Genomic DNA, 16,921 nt, shown 5'->3' with positions numbered 1-16,921 from the left:
TGGGTTATCATTCTCAACCAGCAAATATCCATCAGTTCTTCAGACTCTCTCCAAGGATTATCTGCACATGGGTTTATTCAAAACTCAACCAACAGGGGCACAAGCCTGCTGCTCTAAGTGACCCTGCTCTGAGCAGTGGTTTTGGACTGTACTAAGTCCAGAGGGACCCCTCCTGGTTCAGCTGTTCTTTGACTACCGTTAACAAACCTGGTGCCTTGCTGGGCACAGCTGCTCTCAGACTGAGCCTTCATCTCTCCCAAGGACAAACAGGGAGGAGGGGAGCTCCGAGCCTTTCTAGCCCAGGTCAGCTGCAGAATGGTGAGGTCAAACACCTGAGTTAAGGGAGAGTGCAGGCTTGTCCTTCCATCCCAGTTACACCACCTGTGCCACTCTCTGGGAAACAGAGAGAAAAGCCTGGCTCAGGCTAGACCACTGCTTTCTGGCCCAGCTAAACCAAGAGCATCTTGCCTGCTCACACTGAGCTTGGCCACATAAAGGTCAGATGGCAGAGAGAGAGAACACCTTTTTATGAAAAGATCTAAGGTAAACTCTTGTCCCAGATGAAGGCAGCAGGAGCCCTGAATAACTCAGACACGCAACTGAAAAACCCTTCTCAGTTAACAGTCCTGTCCTGTGAGATTTCAGGAAGCCATCTCATATGATGCTCTTACTTACCATCTTAAAACCATTCGGTTTTTTTCTCTCAATCTTTCTGGAACACTTTCTGCCCTGGTTGGTCAGGTTCCTCTTTCAATTTGACCAAGTTCACATGGCCAACAACCACTGTTCTGGTGCCAAAACTGATCTGAGGCTAACAGGGGTCCTCCCCCAAGGATTCCAGCCCAGCTTAGCACAGAGCAGCACTCCCTAGCCCATCTCACACTGTGCCAGTCTGCATCCCAGTGACCATAGCTGTGCATGCTGCTCCAGAGGAGAGCTCAGAGGTGTTCTGCATGGCCACATTCAGATTTCCCAAGAAATAACTCTCATAAATCCTCAGGTAGCTGCATTAATTCAAAATTCATGCTGTTCCTATGAAGTCTTAATGAATTTTTTTTCCAGCATTAACTGCCTTAATCACTCCCTTTGCAGCACATGTGTGCTATTCTCTGCTGTTGTCTAAGGGAGGATCATCTGCACACAAAGTCACCATTGTGGATGGCCAGAGCATGGGGCTGGAGCCAGGAATTTATGAGCTCCTATCCCCAGACTGCCAGTGACCTTCCGTGTGGCCTCCAGAATAACGCTCAACATCTTTGTTTTTTTAGCTGTAAAGTGGGAAAAATAATCTTTATTCATCCACCTCAAAGAGGTGATGAGAGGATTTTATGCAGTGCTCAGGGTTGAAAAGTTTCAAAACAAATTTTATAATAGCCATTCGGGGCTTCCAAGTCCATTCTCAGCTCATCTCTTACCAACTCCTCCTCACTTGGTGATCGTGGTTCTTTGGCTGTTACCCTGCATGCTGTACAGCTTACCAGACTACAGAACTTTTACAGTCAACATAGATCTTAATGGAAGAATTTGTGAAAACATTGAATAATAATTCTTCTCAGGTGAGTCTGTATTTTCCAAAATTTGGAACTTATCTTCCTCCTACCAAATTCAAAAAGGAATAAACAAGCCAGCTCTTCTTTTTCCCTTTTGAAGACAAACACACAGCATGTGCCCTGTTTACTGATTTGCAGCATCCCATCCCATCACAAAGCCTCAGGAAGTCAATGGAAAGAAAATGCAGACAAGTGCATAGTAGCTCCCAGATCTACCACAGATATGGGGCAGGATGTAAAACTTGTCCCAGTAGCTTCAGCCTATGTCCAGAAGTGATAACAAAGACAAAAACATACTTCAGTGAAACAGTCCTTTGAATTTGCCCATGGAGTAATTTTAACGTGTTGTCACCAGGGAACACCTATTTCTTCATCTTATCAAAACCATTAATGCACTTAATAAAATTACTGAAACTTTGGAATGTACAGCTCTGTTTGGCTGAAAATATAAAGAAGTATGCTTCAAGGCATGGAGTACCTCCTAGCAAGAGCCACAGAAAAGCCCGTTGCTATGCAACTCAAGTATTGTCCACATTATTCTTATCAAAAGATGACATTGTATAAAATAATATAATTATCTTCTTCAAAAAAAAAAAAATCCAACACAAAAAACATACACAAAAAACCCAACCACGATGCAGTGAAAGGCTGCTGAGGGGTTGAGAATTGGCAATAGCTCAAAGTGCTGTCAGAAATCTGACACTGATGGTACATACTTCATCAGTTCCAGAACCATAATGTAATTATTATGATTATTTAAATGGCACCCTTGATAATATATATAAATTGCTTTCAATAAAGCGAGTGAATCTGAAGGTATCTGCTACATGCTTGGAAAATAAATGCTTACTCTAGAAAGACTGGGATAATATTTTCATCTCGCGAAGCCAAGCAGGCTGCTTTATGCATGCACTGCCTCAACTTGTCCATGTACCGTTGCTTTCACTATGTACACTGAATATATACTTTAGAAAAATGCTAGTGCTGGTGTGTTTTAGCAGGCAAATAAAATACTGAGGGCTTTGTTGTAATTACTCAAGAACATGTTCAGAAAATAGGAACTGTCCAACTTCTCCCTCCGCGCAAAGAAATTTTCTTTATGGTTATTTGGGTTAACTTATTTGATATTGTGTTCTGCTGAATCCCACAGGATAATTAAAACATTGCTCACTGTGAATTATGGGTTTAGAACCCATTAATGGATGATCCATAAGCAGATCATACAGTGCTACCTGCAGCTATTCAGTGATGTGGCCAAAGGCCCACCAGGAAGGGAAGGTGCCCATACTCTATCAACTCCACTCAATGAAACAGATTAAAGTGAGATCAGTAACTTTCAAATTATCAATTCATAATGCTTTATTCTACTCAAGAAAATAAAGACTCCCAAGTTGAAATGAGGCCCGATGCACCTTTTCCATCAGAAAACACAGCAGAAGCTATCTGAATTCACACTACAACCAATGCAGATTGATTAAGCTCAAGATGCACATGCATAGCAGCTATGAAATACTTGTGAAACAAGGACAGCAAGGAAGCGACCAGTCCATGTGGTAATTCCACTGGCTTCTACAACTGCTGCAATATCAGATATTTTTGAGAATTGTTATTCGATCTGCAATCCCACAATTGCTGTCATTACAACAATCATGAGGATATTTCATTTATTTCATAATTTAATGTAATTAGACACCCACAAACTTTTGATCACAAAACAGAAAACGTGACCTCTTTTACCTTTTATTTTAGGACACGCAGCTGAGTGAGCTTACCCAAAACACTTACTGACATGGTTGTCTATCTCTGCAAGAAGAGCAGAGATGGATTGGCATGTTTAGTTGAGCAGGGTAAGCAGTGACCATCAGAGGAGCCTCCCCACTGACACTCAGCTGACTCCTGACTTTCAGCAACTTGCATGAATATACATGGAGTCTTCCAGCCCTCAGGTTTATTACATGAGCATGCAAATACCACCAACCCCCATCACAGCAGCTGGACATGCAGTCCTTAAAAAGCTTATCAATGTATTTCAAACACACTCTTCCAGCTAACGTGGAATCTGATGTTGATTTAGCACATGTGGGACATAGGTACTAAAGAGATTAAAGCTTTTAAAAGCCATGTAGCATTTCCTCTTTAAGCACATTCTGGCCGCAGAGCAGTCCCTCCTTTAGAAACAGCAAGAAAACACTTGGAATTCTTGATTACAGACTCAATCTGCAGAGCTCTTACCTCGTGGCCCCTATCTCTTAACTTTAAGCACACGCAGTCGAACCTATGTTAAGCACAAGTTGAAGTGAGTTCTTGGAATGGGCATCCTGCAGAACTGATCCAGCATGTGTTCACTGATACTTAGGTATTTCTCCACCACAAAACTTGACATTTTTCTCAGGAACCAAGATGTCCATAACATTCCATGGATTATTTCTAACAAGTCTGAGAAGACAGACTGCCAGAGCTAAGTAGTAAGTTAAAATGATACAGGGAAAGCCCAGAATAAATCATGGTTATTTTCCTACTGTGAAGTTCAGATTGTAAAGAACACTTATCTCTATAGGTATTTCCTTGCATTCATACACTGTGAATCTAGTTCACAGACCTCCATCTCCTCCATTCAACACAACCCCTCCTTACCTTGCCATAGCTGAGCAGGATTATCCTCACCAGCACAACATTGATGTGAGCACCCAGGGATTCATCATGATAAATTTCGTTAACCTGAAAAAGAGGTCAAAGCTTCAGCTGCAGTGCTGACAACAGGTAACTGAAAGCAAATGCTACAGCAGCACCTTTGCTATGCTGTTATTAAGACAAAGATCACTTGTGATTATACATAAAAAGGGCAAAATTCCACTGATGCTAGAAGGAAATTTTCTATTTTCTAGCCTTGGAACAAGCTAGAATTCATTTAAAATAATTTAAAATCACCGTAACATCAGAGACCTCATGTTAGTGGGAATTTAAATGCCAACCTAAATAGACTTACACATATGAGCACTGTGGTGGACTCCATGACAAAGCTCCTGCCACTGAAGGAGAGCCCCCAGTCCCTGCCCTGCTGTACTGTGCATGCCTCCCCAATCCTGAGCACACACACTGAAACACAAAGCAGAGGAGCTCTCTTCTGGGTGAGACCACTCATGGGAAGAGGTCTCAGGAGCAGAGGGGCAGACCCTGGGGCTGCCTCTCTCCCGAGAGGGATGTGCTAGATCAGCTCAGCTGCACCCTGTAACTCCTCCATCTGGGACTCATCAAATGCCATTCTGACAAGAGGATATACCTCCCCCAAAAAGCCTGGTCAGCCACATGGGCTAACTAGATTGTATGTCACAACCAATCAGTGTTAAACTCTGCAAGCAGAACGAAAGCTAAAAAAACACCAGCAAAAAACTCTCTTGTTTATTTATTTTTTTACAACAGCTATGTAACCCAATGCACACGCTGTTACAAATCACCCTACAAACACCGAAAAGAGAATGGTAAATATTTACAGTGCAAAACAAAACGTGGACGTATAAAGATGACTTAGGAAACACCGCCACAAGCGAGCCAGGCAAATATCAGCTGTTAAAGAGGCTGATCTGGATACTCCATGATGAGCGGATGCAGGAGAGCAGACCATCCAATGGCACTGCTGTGCTGTGCCACACAGCAGGGGGCTGGCTTCACAAATCAGAAGAGGCAGATGAGATTCCCTGCAGGCAAGTGTCTTCTTGGTAAGGATTACACCAAACTGGTTGGCTCCAGAGATGGAAGCAAACCTCATTTCTTCCTAATACACAGATTCCTTACTACAGTCTGATAAGTAACATTCAGAGTAACTTTCATTAGAAGCACAACAATAAAGAATGTACTGTGTCTTCAATCAGCTCTACTTCCAATGGCTCGTCCTTTATCTCTGTATAAACAATTAAAACTGAATACAATGATGTCGATTTCACCAAGTAATTCCTACTGACATTTTGAAGTGAGTTTTAATCCATTTTATCAGTATTTTTAATGTAACAGCCTGATGTTATGGCTAGTAAGAGGGCAGGTTTCACGTCCTGAGCATCACTGGCTGTGAGCAGCAGCAGCACACCCTGCTCATCTGCTTTGTAAGCAGCAGCCCTGGAAATTACACCAGGTATTTGTGGGTGTAAATATTACTTCAGAAGACTAACTTTATATTCCTGTAGCTAAAAGATTTTTACTTCGAGAACCATTACTGAACACGGATTGTAAAGACTTGAGATATGAGCACGCATTCCGCATTGCAAACATTCTTTCACCCAGGAAAAAGACCCTCACACACTGTCAAGGGAGGCAGGGATATTAATTTGCCTCGTTCTTTGTGCACAGGGAAGACTGCACACATCAGTGATGTGAGGCTGAAATACGCTGTAAATTACCTATACGTGAAATGAGTACTGAACAAGAACTCCTCTGTAGAAGACAGTAAGCACAGCATGTAAATAAGAATTTAATTAGTTCATAACGCATAATCCAAATTGCTGCACACCACTCTCTCATTAACTCCCAGAATTTAACCTAAGCCTCTTCTAACAATGGCTGAGTAACAGAACAACCGTATCACTGTTGCGTGCCAAAATGAAACTTGGCATGAAAACATTGATGGAACAGAACTGAAACACTGTTTGACTGTTCATGCAAATGACATCTAACAAACAAACTGTGAATGAACAGAAAAGCACAAGCACTGTAAAAAAAGCTGCTCGGTTCTCTCGGGATAGTGGATTTTCTGCAGGACAGTGGGTCAATTCAGAACTCCAGATCTTAGTTTCATTAAAAAGGACAAATCCGACCCCTCCTCACCCAGAGCTGAATGAAACCCTCTGCTCCTTTGGAGGAGCTGCACCGTGGCTTTCCCAGCAGTGTCTTGCTGCACACAGATAATGCACTGAAACGGATGCTTCACCTTTTCCTCAGTCTGACCTAAATTGCACCTATTTGTTTCAGGAAGTTATTAAAGAAATGAGATCCAAGAGACTGAATGCTGTGCTTTCATGCACTGACAGGGCTCTCCACAAACCCACGCTCAGCTTCACTAGGCATCCACCTGCCAACCCCACAGGAGAGCAGTGGGAAGCAAACACAGCCCATCACTCGGGGCACAAAGCAACCTAGCACCCCACGGGCCCTGAGCCCCTGTCCAGCACAGCTGCTTCAGGTGCTGAAGTGCTTGTTCTGAGCACAGATCGTCAGACAACAGACACAGAATAGGTTTGGATGCCTATATAATAAACACAGACAGATGTGAAAATGGTTGCACAGTACTTCCGTGGTGCTTTTACTTTATTCTCATGTATTTCTGCAGGGCATCCTGATTTATATCGAACAAAAATCAGAACAGATCTCTTGCCCTTAGATCAGTAAGGGTCGCAGGCTAAAACTGTGCTGCTGCATAGGAAAAAGAGAGTGCACAAAGCTCATCTCAAAATGACAGCCCCTGGACTGAAGGCAAAAAAGATTTTTGCACTAAATCTCGTTAGATGTCCACAGTGATTCAGCGTTTACAGAGGGCGATAAAGAAGGTTGGGTAAATCTGAAGGAATTCAAAGCACAGTGAAACATTGTAAAGGCACTTTCACTAAACTATTGTAGCTCACAAGCTATTTTGGGATAACTATCATGGTTTATTTTTGTGGGACATCTCAATCAAAGCAAAGTATGCATTTCTATTTCTGTTCCTGTTTAGAAACCAGGTTGGCACAGATTGGTGTTGCTTAAGAAAACAAGCACTTGATTTATTATTTTTCCTTCTGTACTTCTCTGCTCATTTTATAAGTCTTCTGCCCTAAGCAAGTTTGAAGCCAGCAGAGTTAGTAAGTAGAACACGATAAAACAGAAAAACCATGAAAAAAAAAAAACAACACAAAACCCAACAACTCAAGTAAAGCTAAGCTTTTGTAGATGCATCAAGCTTCGTTAAAGAATCTCTGCAAGTTTTTATTATTCAGCAAAATGGCTGAATAATATTCAGCCCAATTCTGTAAGGGAAATCTTAAAACTGCTGCAGCTCTGCTGGTCTTGATGCAGTGCAGGTTACTCACAGCTGGCAGGATTTGTAGGGGAAATCCAGAGGCTCCCCGAGTCTCCAATTAAATTGACGTGCAGAAAGAGAACAACAATCTGCATATTTTGGCAAGTCATCAGGAAACTCATTCATGCAGTTTGAAGGAGTTCTCTGCTCTGCAGGGTTTATCAGAGATCTCAGTCCCACTGAACCATGAACCGTCTCGGACGAGCTCATCCCCAGGCACGTCCCTGCAGCCCCACGCTGCATCGCTCGCTCGGGTGAGCACTGCGGCCTTGGGCTCACAAGCACACAGCCCCAGCAGAAATTGGATTGCTTCAGCCTCTGAGGGATGTGACCCAGCTTTAGCAGCCAACAGAGCTGCATCCAACCATTTGCAGAGGGCACCATACGAGATGCAGCTCGCTCATCTAGCTTTCCAGCCACCACAAACTGCTGACCCATCCAACCCAATTAGATGGCCATTGGATGGCCTTTACATCCTTGCATGGGCACTGTTGCAGAAATATCCCATGGCTACGTGCCACGGGGCAGAGCAGGAGCATGCGTGTGGGACAGCACAGCTCCTGGCAAGCCATCGCTCGAGCCCAGCCTGAGTTGCAGCTCATTCATCAGATCTTAATTATCTGCAGTAAAGCCTTGGTGCCTGGTGGGCATCCAGCGATTGTCTGTCTCTGTAAGAGATGGCTGGTTTGAATTACAGGCGAGGAACCAGAAATGTCATAGTGGATACCGAGCACAAATGTTTGTAATCTGACCCCTCCCAAAAGCACTCTCCTCCCGCTTTATTTTTATGTGTTCTCACTTCAAACACCACTATCCTCTTTGGTTTTCATCACCTCCTTTATGCTTTTGAAGTTCCCAAAGTAACATTTCTAACATTCCCAAAGCTTCACTTAATCCCACAGGAATAACACTACACCAACTTTTCTGGTGGATAAACTACGGTCACAGAAACTCATCAGGCAAAATCCAGGGCTCTCAGTCTCCCTTTTTAGGCATTTCCTCACTTCCTCAGAGAGGAACTCTTCTTTTTTTATTCTCCTGCAAATCGTTGTTGAGCATCACAAGGAAAAAGGAACAATGAAAGCACACAACACTTATGCAACTTAAAGGTTAAACTGTGACCTCAAATTTGGAAAAACACAATTCTGCTCAAAAACATAGGCAACAGGGAGTTTGAGGAGTGCCTGGCAATGAGCACTATGAAACAGAGATAAGCATCTGATGTTTGGTATTTGAATCTGTGTCTGAGTCCTGATTTACCTTCACTGGTGTAAGAGTTGGGAGATGGTACCAAGTCCAAGTTCACTGCATCTGATCAAAATGAAAAACACTCCCCAGAGCAGATGTGCTGGCAAGACTCAAGGTAGCTCTGTGTTACGGGTCTCTATCTCGTCTTTGACTGTAAGGTCGGCTTTAGAAAGGTCATAGACTTTGTTTTCTGACTGTACAACTAATTTATTTTTCTCAGTTCCTCCCTCAGGCTCTTGGAACTCCTCATTTTTTGCCCACAAACCACTTGGGAAGTTTCTCCAAACACCGTAAATTACATTTAAGCCAAAAGACGCAGAATTTGTTCGAGTTACTGTCTCAAGATTACTCTAAGAGAATCAAATCTAGTACCATAAAATAATTAAGCAGATTAATGTATTATTTTACTACAAGGCAAGGGTGTGGTGTCAGTGCAATAAGTGCAGTGAACTATTTAAGTAATATGGTTAAGGAAAGCACCCAACATTTGAAAGCTGATCCTAATTATCCATGCTCCGTCACACAAACCACACTGTCACATCTCTGAAGTCCTTGGCTGCAACCTTTATGGCTAAAGCTTATGTTGGTATTTGGACTACAGGAAAATATATCTTTAAACAGTAATTATTCTCTACCACAAGAATACTACCAAAATCTGAGTGCTGGATGTAGCACAGAACATCAAAACAGCAAGGTACAGTTCACTTAATCTTGATGAGAAATGCTCACCTAATTGACACTGGAAATAATCCCTACGGAAATGAATAAACTCTGAAGGGGTTCAGAAGGACTGCTTGGTACAGGGCCTCCCAGTGCCCACTCACATCTACAACTCCCACTGTACTGCAGCAATCAAGATAATGAATAAAAATAATCTGAGGTTTCATCAGAAACTTTCTTCCTTGCAAGTTGCAGCTACTGCTTTGTAATGAACAGTGTGGAGTTAACTCTCACACGTTTACATTTTCAATTGAGCTGCCAATCAGCCATTGACAACTGAAGTCCTTCAGATGAATAGATCTGGACCTACATTTGTCGTTCAGGGAATTTCTTAGAGTCAGTTCAGATCTGAAGTCTGCACATTGAAGTAAACTGATTAGAAATAATGAGTATTGGTGTTTAATTAAACTGCATTCGTTTTTACAAACCCAGTAAAGTCTTATTAATAAAGACACCCTTCCTGTCTAGAAAATGCTTTCTAGTTTAAAAAGCGTGATCCTGAATACAGATTGCACCATTATTTCAAAGCATTCAATCATCACTTTCTGTTTAACAGCTTGAATTAGACATGCTTTCAGGTTTCATCCAACTGCCAGTTAGAAACCAGCAGCACTTCTGCCCTTTTCTCTCATTAGGGACTGTTCTGTACCTGGAAATCTTCATCCCTCATCAGCCAAAGACACGAAAGCAGAAATCTCACATATAATAGTAGTATCATGGACACCCTATTAAAGAGGATGGATAACATATTCAGGAGTGCCCCAGGGCTGCAATTTCAAAGGGATGTGTAGTGCAGAAAGACACAGGTGAAAGACTCCTGGGACTTTCCAAAGCCCCAGCTGCAGAAGTCCCATTGATTTCGGTTGCTCAAATGAAAACTTGTTAAATTTATAGGTTCTGGAGTGGAATGTTCACTTGAAGTTTGGGAGAAACATAATCCTATGAGCTAACTTCTAAAACTGACTCTCATGGATTTTGAAGGCACACAAATAACTAAATATTCAGATAAATCTTGTTATAAGTGAGGCATTAATCCTATTTAGAGCCTGTATCTCCTTGAAATAACGGCAGGAACTGCACTTTGAGGAGCTGCTTTTCAGCATCACAAACATTTTGACCACATATCCATTACATGGATGTCACATAGGCTAACCACTACATGTGGCACTGTCACATCTTTTGCAGTAAAGGAATAAAAAGCATATTTAAAGATTTTCTCCCCCCCTCCAAATATTCCAGAATTCAAAGAATAAGCAGCTCTTAGGCAAACTCTTCCAGAACACACGTAAGGATGACAATTGCCAGCATTAAAAAATGAGGTGCTTGAGGTAAGGCCCAAAAATACTGACTTGGTAATAGGGGAAGAAGGACAAAATAAGAAAGAAAAGGTTAAAGCATAGGGCCTTACTGGGGAAAAAAAGAAAACAATGCAAAGAGGGGTGTGAAAGCTGAAGACCTGAAGACAGATGGAGCCAAAATGTTGAGTACTATCTGGAAGTGAGCTTATGACGAGACTCTGCTGTTTCAAAAAGCAGAAATACTTTAAGTGAATACACTCCAACTCCACCTCTTAGGAAGTCCTGTCATCCATATTCTCATCCTGGATGTGACTCTTAATGCAGGGTTCTGGAGGCTGAAATCCTCACCCCGACCACTAGCTCAGCCCAGACACATGAACGGTCACTGCCAGCTCTGCTTCTTTTCTGCAGCAGCAGAAGGTCTGATTAATACTGAGAACTATTTTAAAAGGGTTATGAAACAATCTGAGAATTTTAGCCCCGGGCTGGCTAGCACTAATACCCACTGCAGCTCAGCACCCTACTCCTCCCACAGCATCCAGCTGTGAGAAATCCTTTTGTTTCCCCAAGAACAAGATAATTCTCCAATGCTACTTCTGGCCAAGTGTTTTTTAATATTTCCCATACACATGTAGGAGCAGATAAAATCTCTGACTCCTTTGCCACTTTCTTGCAGAAATTGAATTACCTTCCACATTCTTGAGTAAACAATAAAGCTGCAAGATAGCTCCCAAATCTCTTACCCCCTTCCTTGCAATGGCCCTGCATGCTAAAAATACAAAGATAACCTGTGCAATGGGTGGGTTTATACTTGGAAATACAGAGGACTGTGCAAGCAACTATATTTCCCAGGAAGAAACGCACCATGATGCATAAAAGAAAAAGGTGTGAGAGGCAGCTGAGGGTCTCCAAAGTGAAAACAACAGCATTTCTTTTCAAAGACAGAAGAAATGTCCCCACGGTGCAGAGCAGAGAGGAAGGGATGTCAAGAGAAACCCCAGTTTCTGTATGAGGAATGATGGGAGGGTAAAGGCGGGTGACAGGAGGCCTGGCTCGTGGCGGTGACATGGCTGGCAGACAGACAGGGATGCGTGGCTGCAGCCCAAAGCGTTAAAAACCCTCTGGTGCGTCTCTCACCATTCGTTTGGGGCCATGAGTTCATTTCCAAATGTTGGGATAAATATTAGCACTGCTATTCAAGATAGCCAGGACACACGGCCTCTGTTTTTTCTCACTTTATGGCTTTTAGGTGTGGACTGTAACACATCACTTAAGCAGCACAAAACAGATTGCCTGAATAAGTCATCACGCAGGGCTTGAAAAAAATATATATTGTTTTGATTGGGTTGGTGGTAGGGTTCCACCCAAGATCCCTGGGAAAAGTTAATTAAGGACAACTGCTCACACCATCACGCACAGCAAAAGCAGGCAGAGCAGGGAGAGCAGCCACGCTGTGAGCTGGGCACTGCTTCTGGGAAAGCGATTACGCCTCCGGGAGTCTGGGCACGAGGGACACTTCACCTGGAATTTATTTTATTTCTGGAACCAGAGAATCTCAGCCCTCTCAATCACCCTTTTATCTCCAGCAAAGACTTGCATTATTGTTTTTGTTTATTTACTTACTATGCACACTTGGATTCTATCCTTAATGCCTTCTTACTGTATGAGGCTAATTGATTTTATGCTTAACGCCTTGTTAGAGTACAAAGCTAATTGATTGCTCCCATAAAATCAGCAGGGTACACACAATGTGATGGTTTCAGTGGGATCTTCCAGCAGACTTTTTTCGCAGCCATCCCTCCTCTTTCAGCTCCCCTTGGGCCTACGTACCTCGCCATGCCCAGACTGTAAACATGCTTTCCCTACCAGCTGGTATCTGCCTCCCCACAGCAGAGCAAGTCTTGGAGAGAAAGATGCAGAGGACTGGTCAGCACCATCCCTATCCCTTGTCTAAAACACAGACTACAGAAACTGGCTGAGTTTTGGTGAAAGAAAGACCCAGGACAATGCTGTGGCTGCTAAAGATGTCCCAGCACCAACTCGAGTGGCTCCTCGCAGCCTGGACACAAAGGGAAGGGACACATCCTCCATCCCCAGAGGACATGTTTCTGCCTCAGACCTCCCAACAGAACAGCTGCTGCCCGTGCCAGGAGCTGTTACAGCCCCGGGATATGGTTCCACAGACTGCACTTTCTAAACCACTTGCAGAGACAGCATGTTTAAGAACTGTTATTTCTTACAATTTGTGTGTTGGATGGTTTGCTAAAATTAGGAGCAAGTGTATTCCAGAGTTGGAACATTTATGGCTCCTTTACCATTACTGTATATTTTAATTCTTAAAAATAGTTTTAAGTGACATGATAAGTAGAGTCCTGCTTAATCTATTTCAGCCCATTTGCCACATTCCTGGTTTGGCCTCTTTGGCTTGTTAATTTAGAGATATATAAAACCATCTGTTTCACTGTAGACTTTGTTTTAAGCCTCAGAGGAAACAAACCACACAAACAAATGAAATCCACTATGTCATTTCTGTTAAAATGTACATATTTACAGCCATCAGAGCATACACCAAGTACCCAATAACTCTAATGTCAGTACAGATTTTTAACTATTGACCTACTGCTCTGATATTTAGAAAGAAAAGACAATTCCTTCAAACATTCTCTAATGTCTGCTTTCCTCACTACCACATTATATAGTCTACTGCAAAATGGTTTGAAGGATTCAATATTTAACGAAGGAAACCTAAAGGTGTCAGCTATGGACTAAATACTAAATCAATCTAAGAAAGTTCAGTGATTGACTGCATAGCATTTTACTGCAGTGCGAATGAGGAGTAGGCAGGTGGCCTGGGACTTTAAGTGATTCCTAAGGAATCAAAGAGTTTAACTGAGCAGTTTTAAAAATGTATAAGCCAATCGAAGTTTCTAATTTCTTCCTTATTTGAAGACAGTTCTCCAAACCATGTTATTCAGCAGGGAGCTTAGGTTAAGGGAATATACATCTAAAACATAACGACTTCCAAGGACCCGAGGCCCTGACCCTATGCCCCCATCCATCAAAGCACATAAGCAGAACTTTGTGTGTTTTAATGGTCCCGCTGTCAGCCTCTTCCTTGGCCCCTTTTTCTTTTGCCTCTTCTACAAGCAGCCTGGATTTTGCTCCTAGAATTATTTCACCTCCTGCTACGAGAAAAATCTATGATGTATTAAACGGCAAAACCAACATCCATCCGCCCTCCTCTCACTGCCATCTCACCGTGCTGCTAGCAGGGCTGTACTCACAATGTTCATCAGGGTCAGCAGGTACTTCTGAACGTGTTCTTTCCCATGGAACTGAACAACTGAGTCATCGACCCCCAGAAGGACTTCAATGTTGTAATCATCATCCGTCGCGTGCCTCCGGCGGCGCTGCCTTGATCCGCGCACCCGATCTTCAATAAGGCCCAGTGCACCAGCGAGTCCATCCAAGTTAGTGAGGTTAGGTGCTGCAATTAGACAAACAAACACGTTAGCAACCGACAGCAGTTCAGGCTCAGGTCTCAGCTAAGCTGGGATAAATTTGATGCAGCAGCTTTGGTTATGTTCTGTATGTTGTGTAATAGCATAACTTTCCTTCAATGTCAATTAAAGGTGACCTAGATGAGAGAGAAATCTGACCTTTGCAAAGTAAAAACAATACTTTCTAAAAAGTAATCCTGTGGTATAATGGCAAGGCCAAAATGATAGATACCAAGGCCTTGACGAGGAGAACAGAGCTGTCTGCAGTAAAATACCTGTTGCTTGAAAGTACTTAGAATCATGGAATAATTAAAGTTAGAAAAGACCACTAAGATCATGCAGTCCAGCCCATTCCTACCATGGTTTAGGCATCTCTCACTGCCACACCTAAGCAGTGCACCATTCCAGAATCTACTAAGGGTATCCTTGATTTCAGAACCATAGGCAAAGGCCAACACCATGCTTTGAATCTGGTCTTACTGCCCACAGCCATTTCTCCAGGCAAGTGCAGTTGCCAGCAAAACCTGTTTACACTCAGCATGTAGTAACAACTCAGCATCCTCCCTCAATGCATTAGCTCCTTTCCTCAATATATTCATATTGTTTTGCAGCAGTGACACAGATTCTCTTTATCGTTACAAATCAGGAACTTTTGATATGAGATGAATTCATTTTTAGCTACATTCAAGATTCTTTAACAGCTTTTCATTTTTTGTTCCTAATTTGTCATGTCACTTTGCATTATTGCACGTCAAAGACCACTCCATCAGGCACAATAGCAGCCAACATTATTATCAACCATTTCAAACAGCACCCGTGATAGAAAAAGCTTGTATTTTAGCAGGATGGGATATACTTCATGTAGAATATATGCACTAAAAATTAACGTGAAGCTGTGGAATATCGACATTTCACCCTACAGAATAACAATTATTCACGTTAATATCATTACTATCATTTGTATTAAAAGAGCCTTAGGAGTTCCCCCCCAAGAATCTCTTGATTTCAGAAAATGTCAGAAGAAAGAATCGGACAGGCAGAGTGAATTGATTAAAGCCTTCCAGCACTCAGCTCAGCGTGGCTTTATAGGAAGCAGAGGGAGGAGGCTAAAGGCATCACCTTCAAAGGTGAAATATGAAACAACTCTTGGAAATGTTACTAAAGAATGTGGATTCTCCATCTTCATTTACTGAAATTTTTACATCAAAACTGGCTGCTTGGGATGAGATGTGTGAGGCTACTGGGCTCACTGCAGGAATGTCTGGAGAGCTTTTTGCCATTTCTCCATGGAACTTCAAGGACATGAGACTCAGATAAACAAGGAACACCCCATGCAGTGTTCCTGTGTCCCCACAGAGCCATGATCTTCTCCCTAGGCTCTGTCAGGGCTCAAAACCCACCGGAAGCCAGCACCAGCCCCATCTCCTGTTTTGCTCATTGGGAAAGCCTCAGTGTTAATCCTTGTTGGTGCCCAGAAGTAATTACTGAGTTATCACAGCGGGTTCAGGAGATCTGCTATAGGATCATGCTGCAATCATATATTCATGATCTGTAAGGCAAACGTACAATTTGACAGTAACTGTTATAAGCTCTCTAGAAAAGTAAGACTGAGCTGGCAGGGGCTGCAGGTCATGTCCTCTCCCCATCACTCACAAAAATACAACACAGCAATAAGCAGCAAGGCTAGAGCTATCAGAGGTGATGCTGCAAACCAGCAGTGCGGTGTCTTCATCCCTACTGCACCAGAGGCACAGTGTGATCCTGGCATCCTACACTCACATCCCGCAGGGTAGGCTGCCTGCTCCCTCCCTGCCCTGCTGCAGCCCTGGCAGCCCTTCTGGCTCCTGAGAAGAGCATTTGTATTTTCCACATTACCTTTCCCCTGTGCTTTGCACAGTAATGCTCCGAGAGTCAACTGCACTGTATTTTACTAAGTCATCCCAAGACCCCTCCACCATTGGTTCGTTTTCAGCAACTTTTGCCAAATCAGTACTTCAGCTGCTAATTATTGGTGCCAACTTTGTTCTCCATCTCCCATGAGCAGACACTTGGCATTTGCAGGGCTAACAATAGCCTCTGTTGAAACCTTCTGTGCTCCCACCAGGAAAAATTCACATTTCTGAAAATTAAACGCTGAGAAACTGGGTTGCATTTTTCTCTTGTGCTAATCATCCAGACTAAACTGAAGGACAGCACCACTCTAACAGTTCACCCACAAATACCTCAAAAAAAAAAAAAACAACCACCTCTTTTCTTTTTTAAGACAACAAAAAAGTGATCATCCAGTGAATTTTTTTTTCTAATCCTGAGGACCTTCTTCCAGTTCAGTGTAAAAGCTGCTGATAGAAGGAAAACTGTGCTTCTGGCATAAGCCCTGCAGCCTGGGCCGTGCTCCTGCCTCTGGCAGAGCCCTCCCTGCAGTGCTGCAAGGGGCAGAAGGCAGCTGGGAGCTGGGCAGCAGAGCCTGCCCAGAGGAAGCATGTGCACAGCCCAGCACGGTTCTGCACATGGATGTTTTTCAGGTGTCCTCCACTTTTGCTTGCAGTTAATGCAGGCAAGCGG

At 43.0% G+C, this 16,921-nt stretch overlaps 1 protein-coding gene across 1 annotated transcript in view; it reads right to left on the bottom strand.

The window, feature by feature from the left end:
• ADAMTS2 (ADAM metallopeptidase with thrombospondin type 1 motif 2) overlaps window positions 1-16,921 on the bottom strand; it is a 163,957-nt gene that overhangs the window by 36,392 nt on the left and 110,644 nt on the right. The window contains exons 4-5 of the mRNA XM_065734780.1: window positions 14,144-14,346; window positions 4,185-4,268 (exon numbers count right to left, since the gene is read on the bottom strand). Of these exons, the coding sequence (XP_065590852.1) occupies window positions 4,185-4,268; window positions 14,144-14,346 (287 nt within the window). The remainder of the gene's footprint in view (window positions 1-4,184; window positions 4,269-14,143; window positions 14,347-16,921) is intronic.

This window comes from Cyrtonyx montezumae, unplaced genomic scaffold (genome assembly GCF_038088225.1).
Source record: "Cyrtonyx montezumae isolate F1298 unplaced genomic scaffold, pur_monq_1.0 scaffold_18, whole genome shotgun sequence".
Taxonomy (NCBI): Eukaryota; Metazoa; Chordata; class Aves; order Galliformes; family Odontophoridae; genus Cyrtonyx; species Cyrtonyx montezumae.
Note: the sequence above shows the minus strand (reverse complement) of the source record. Positions and strands in the feature narration are given on the sequence as shown.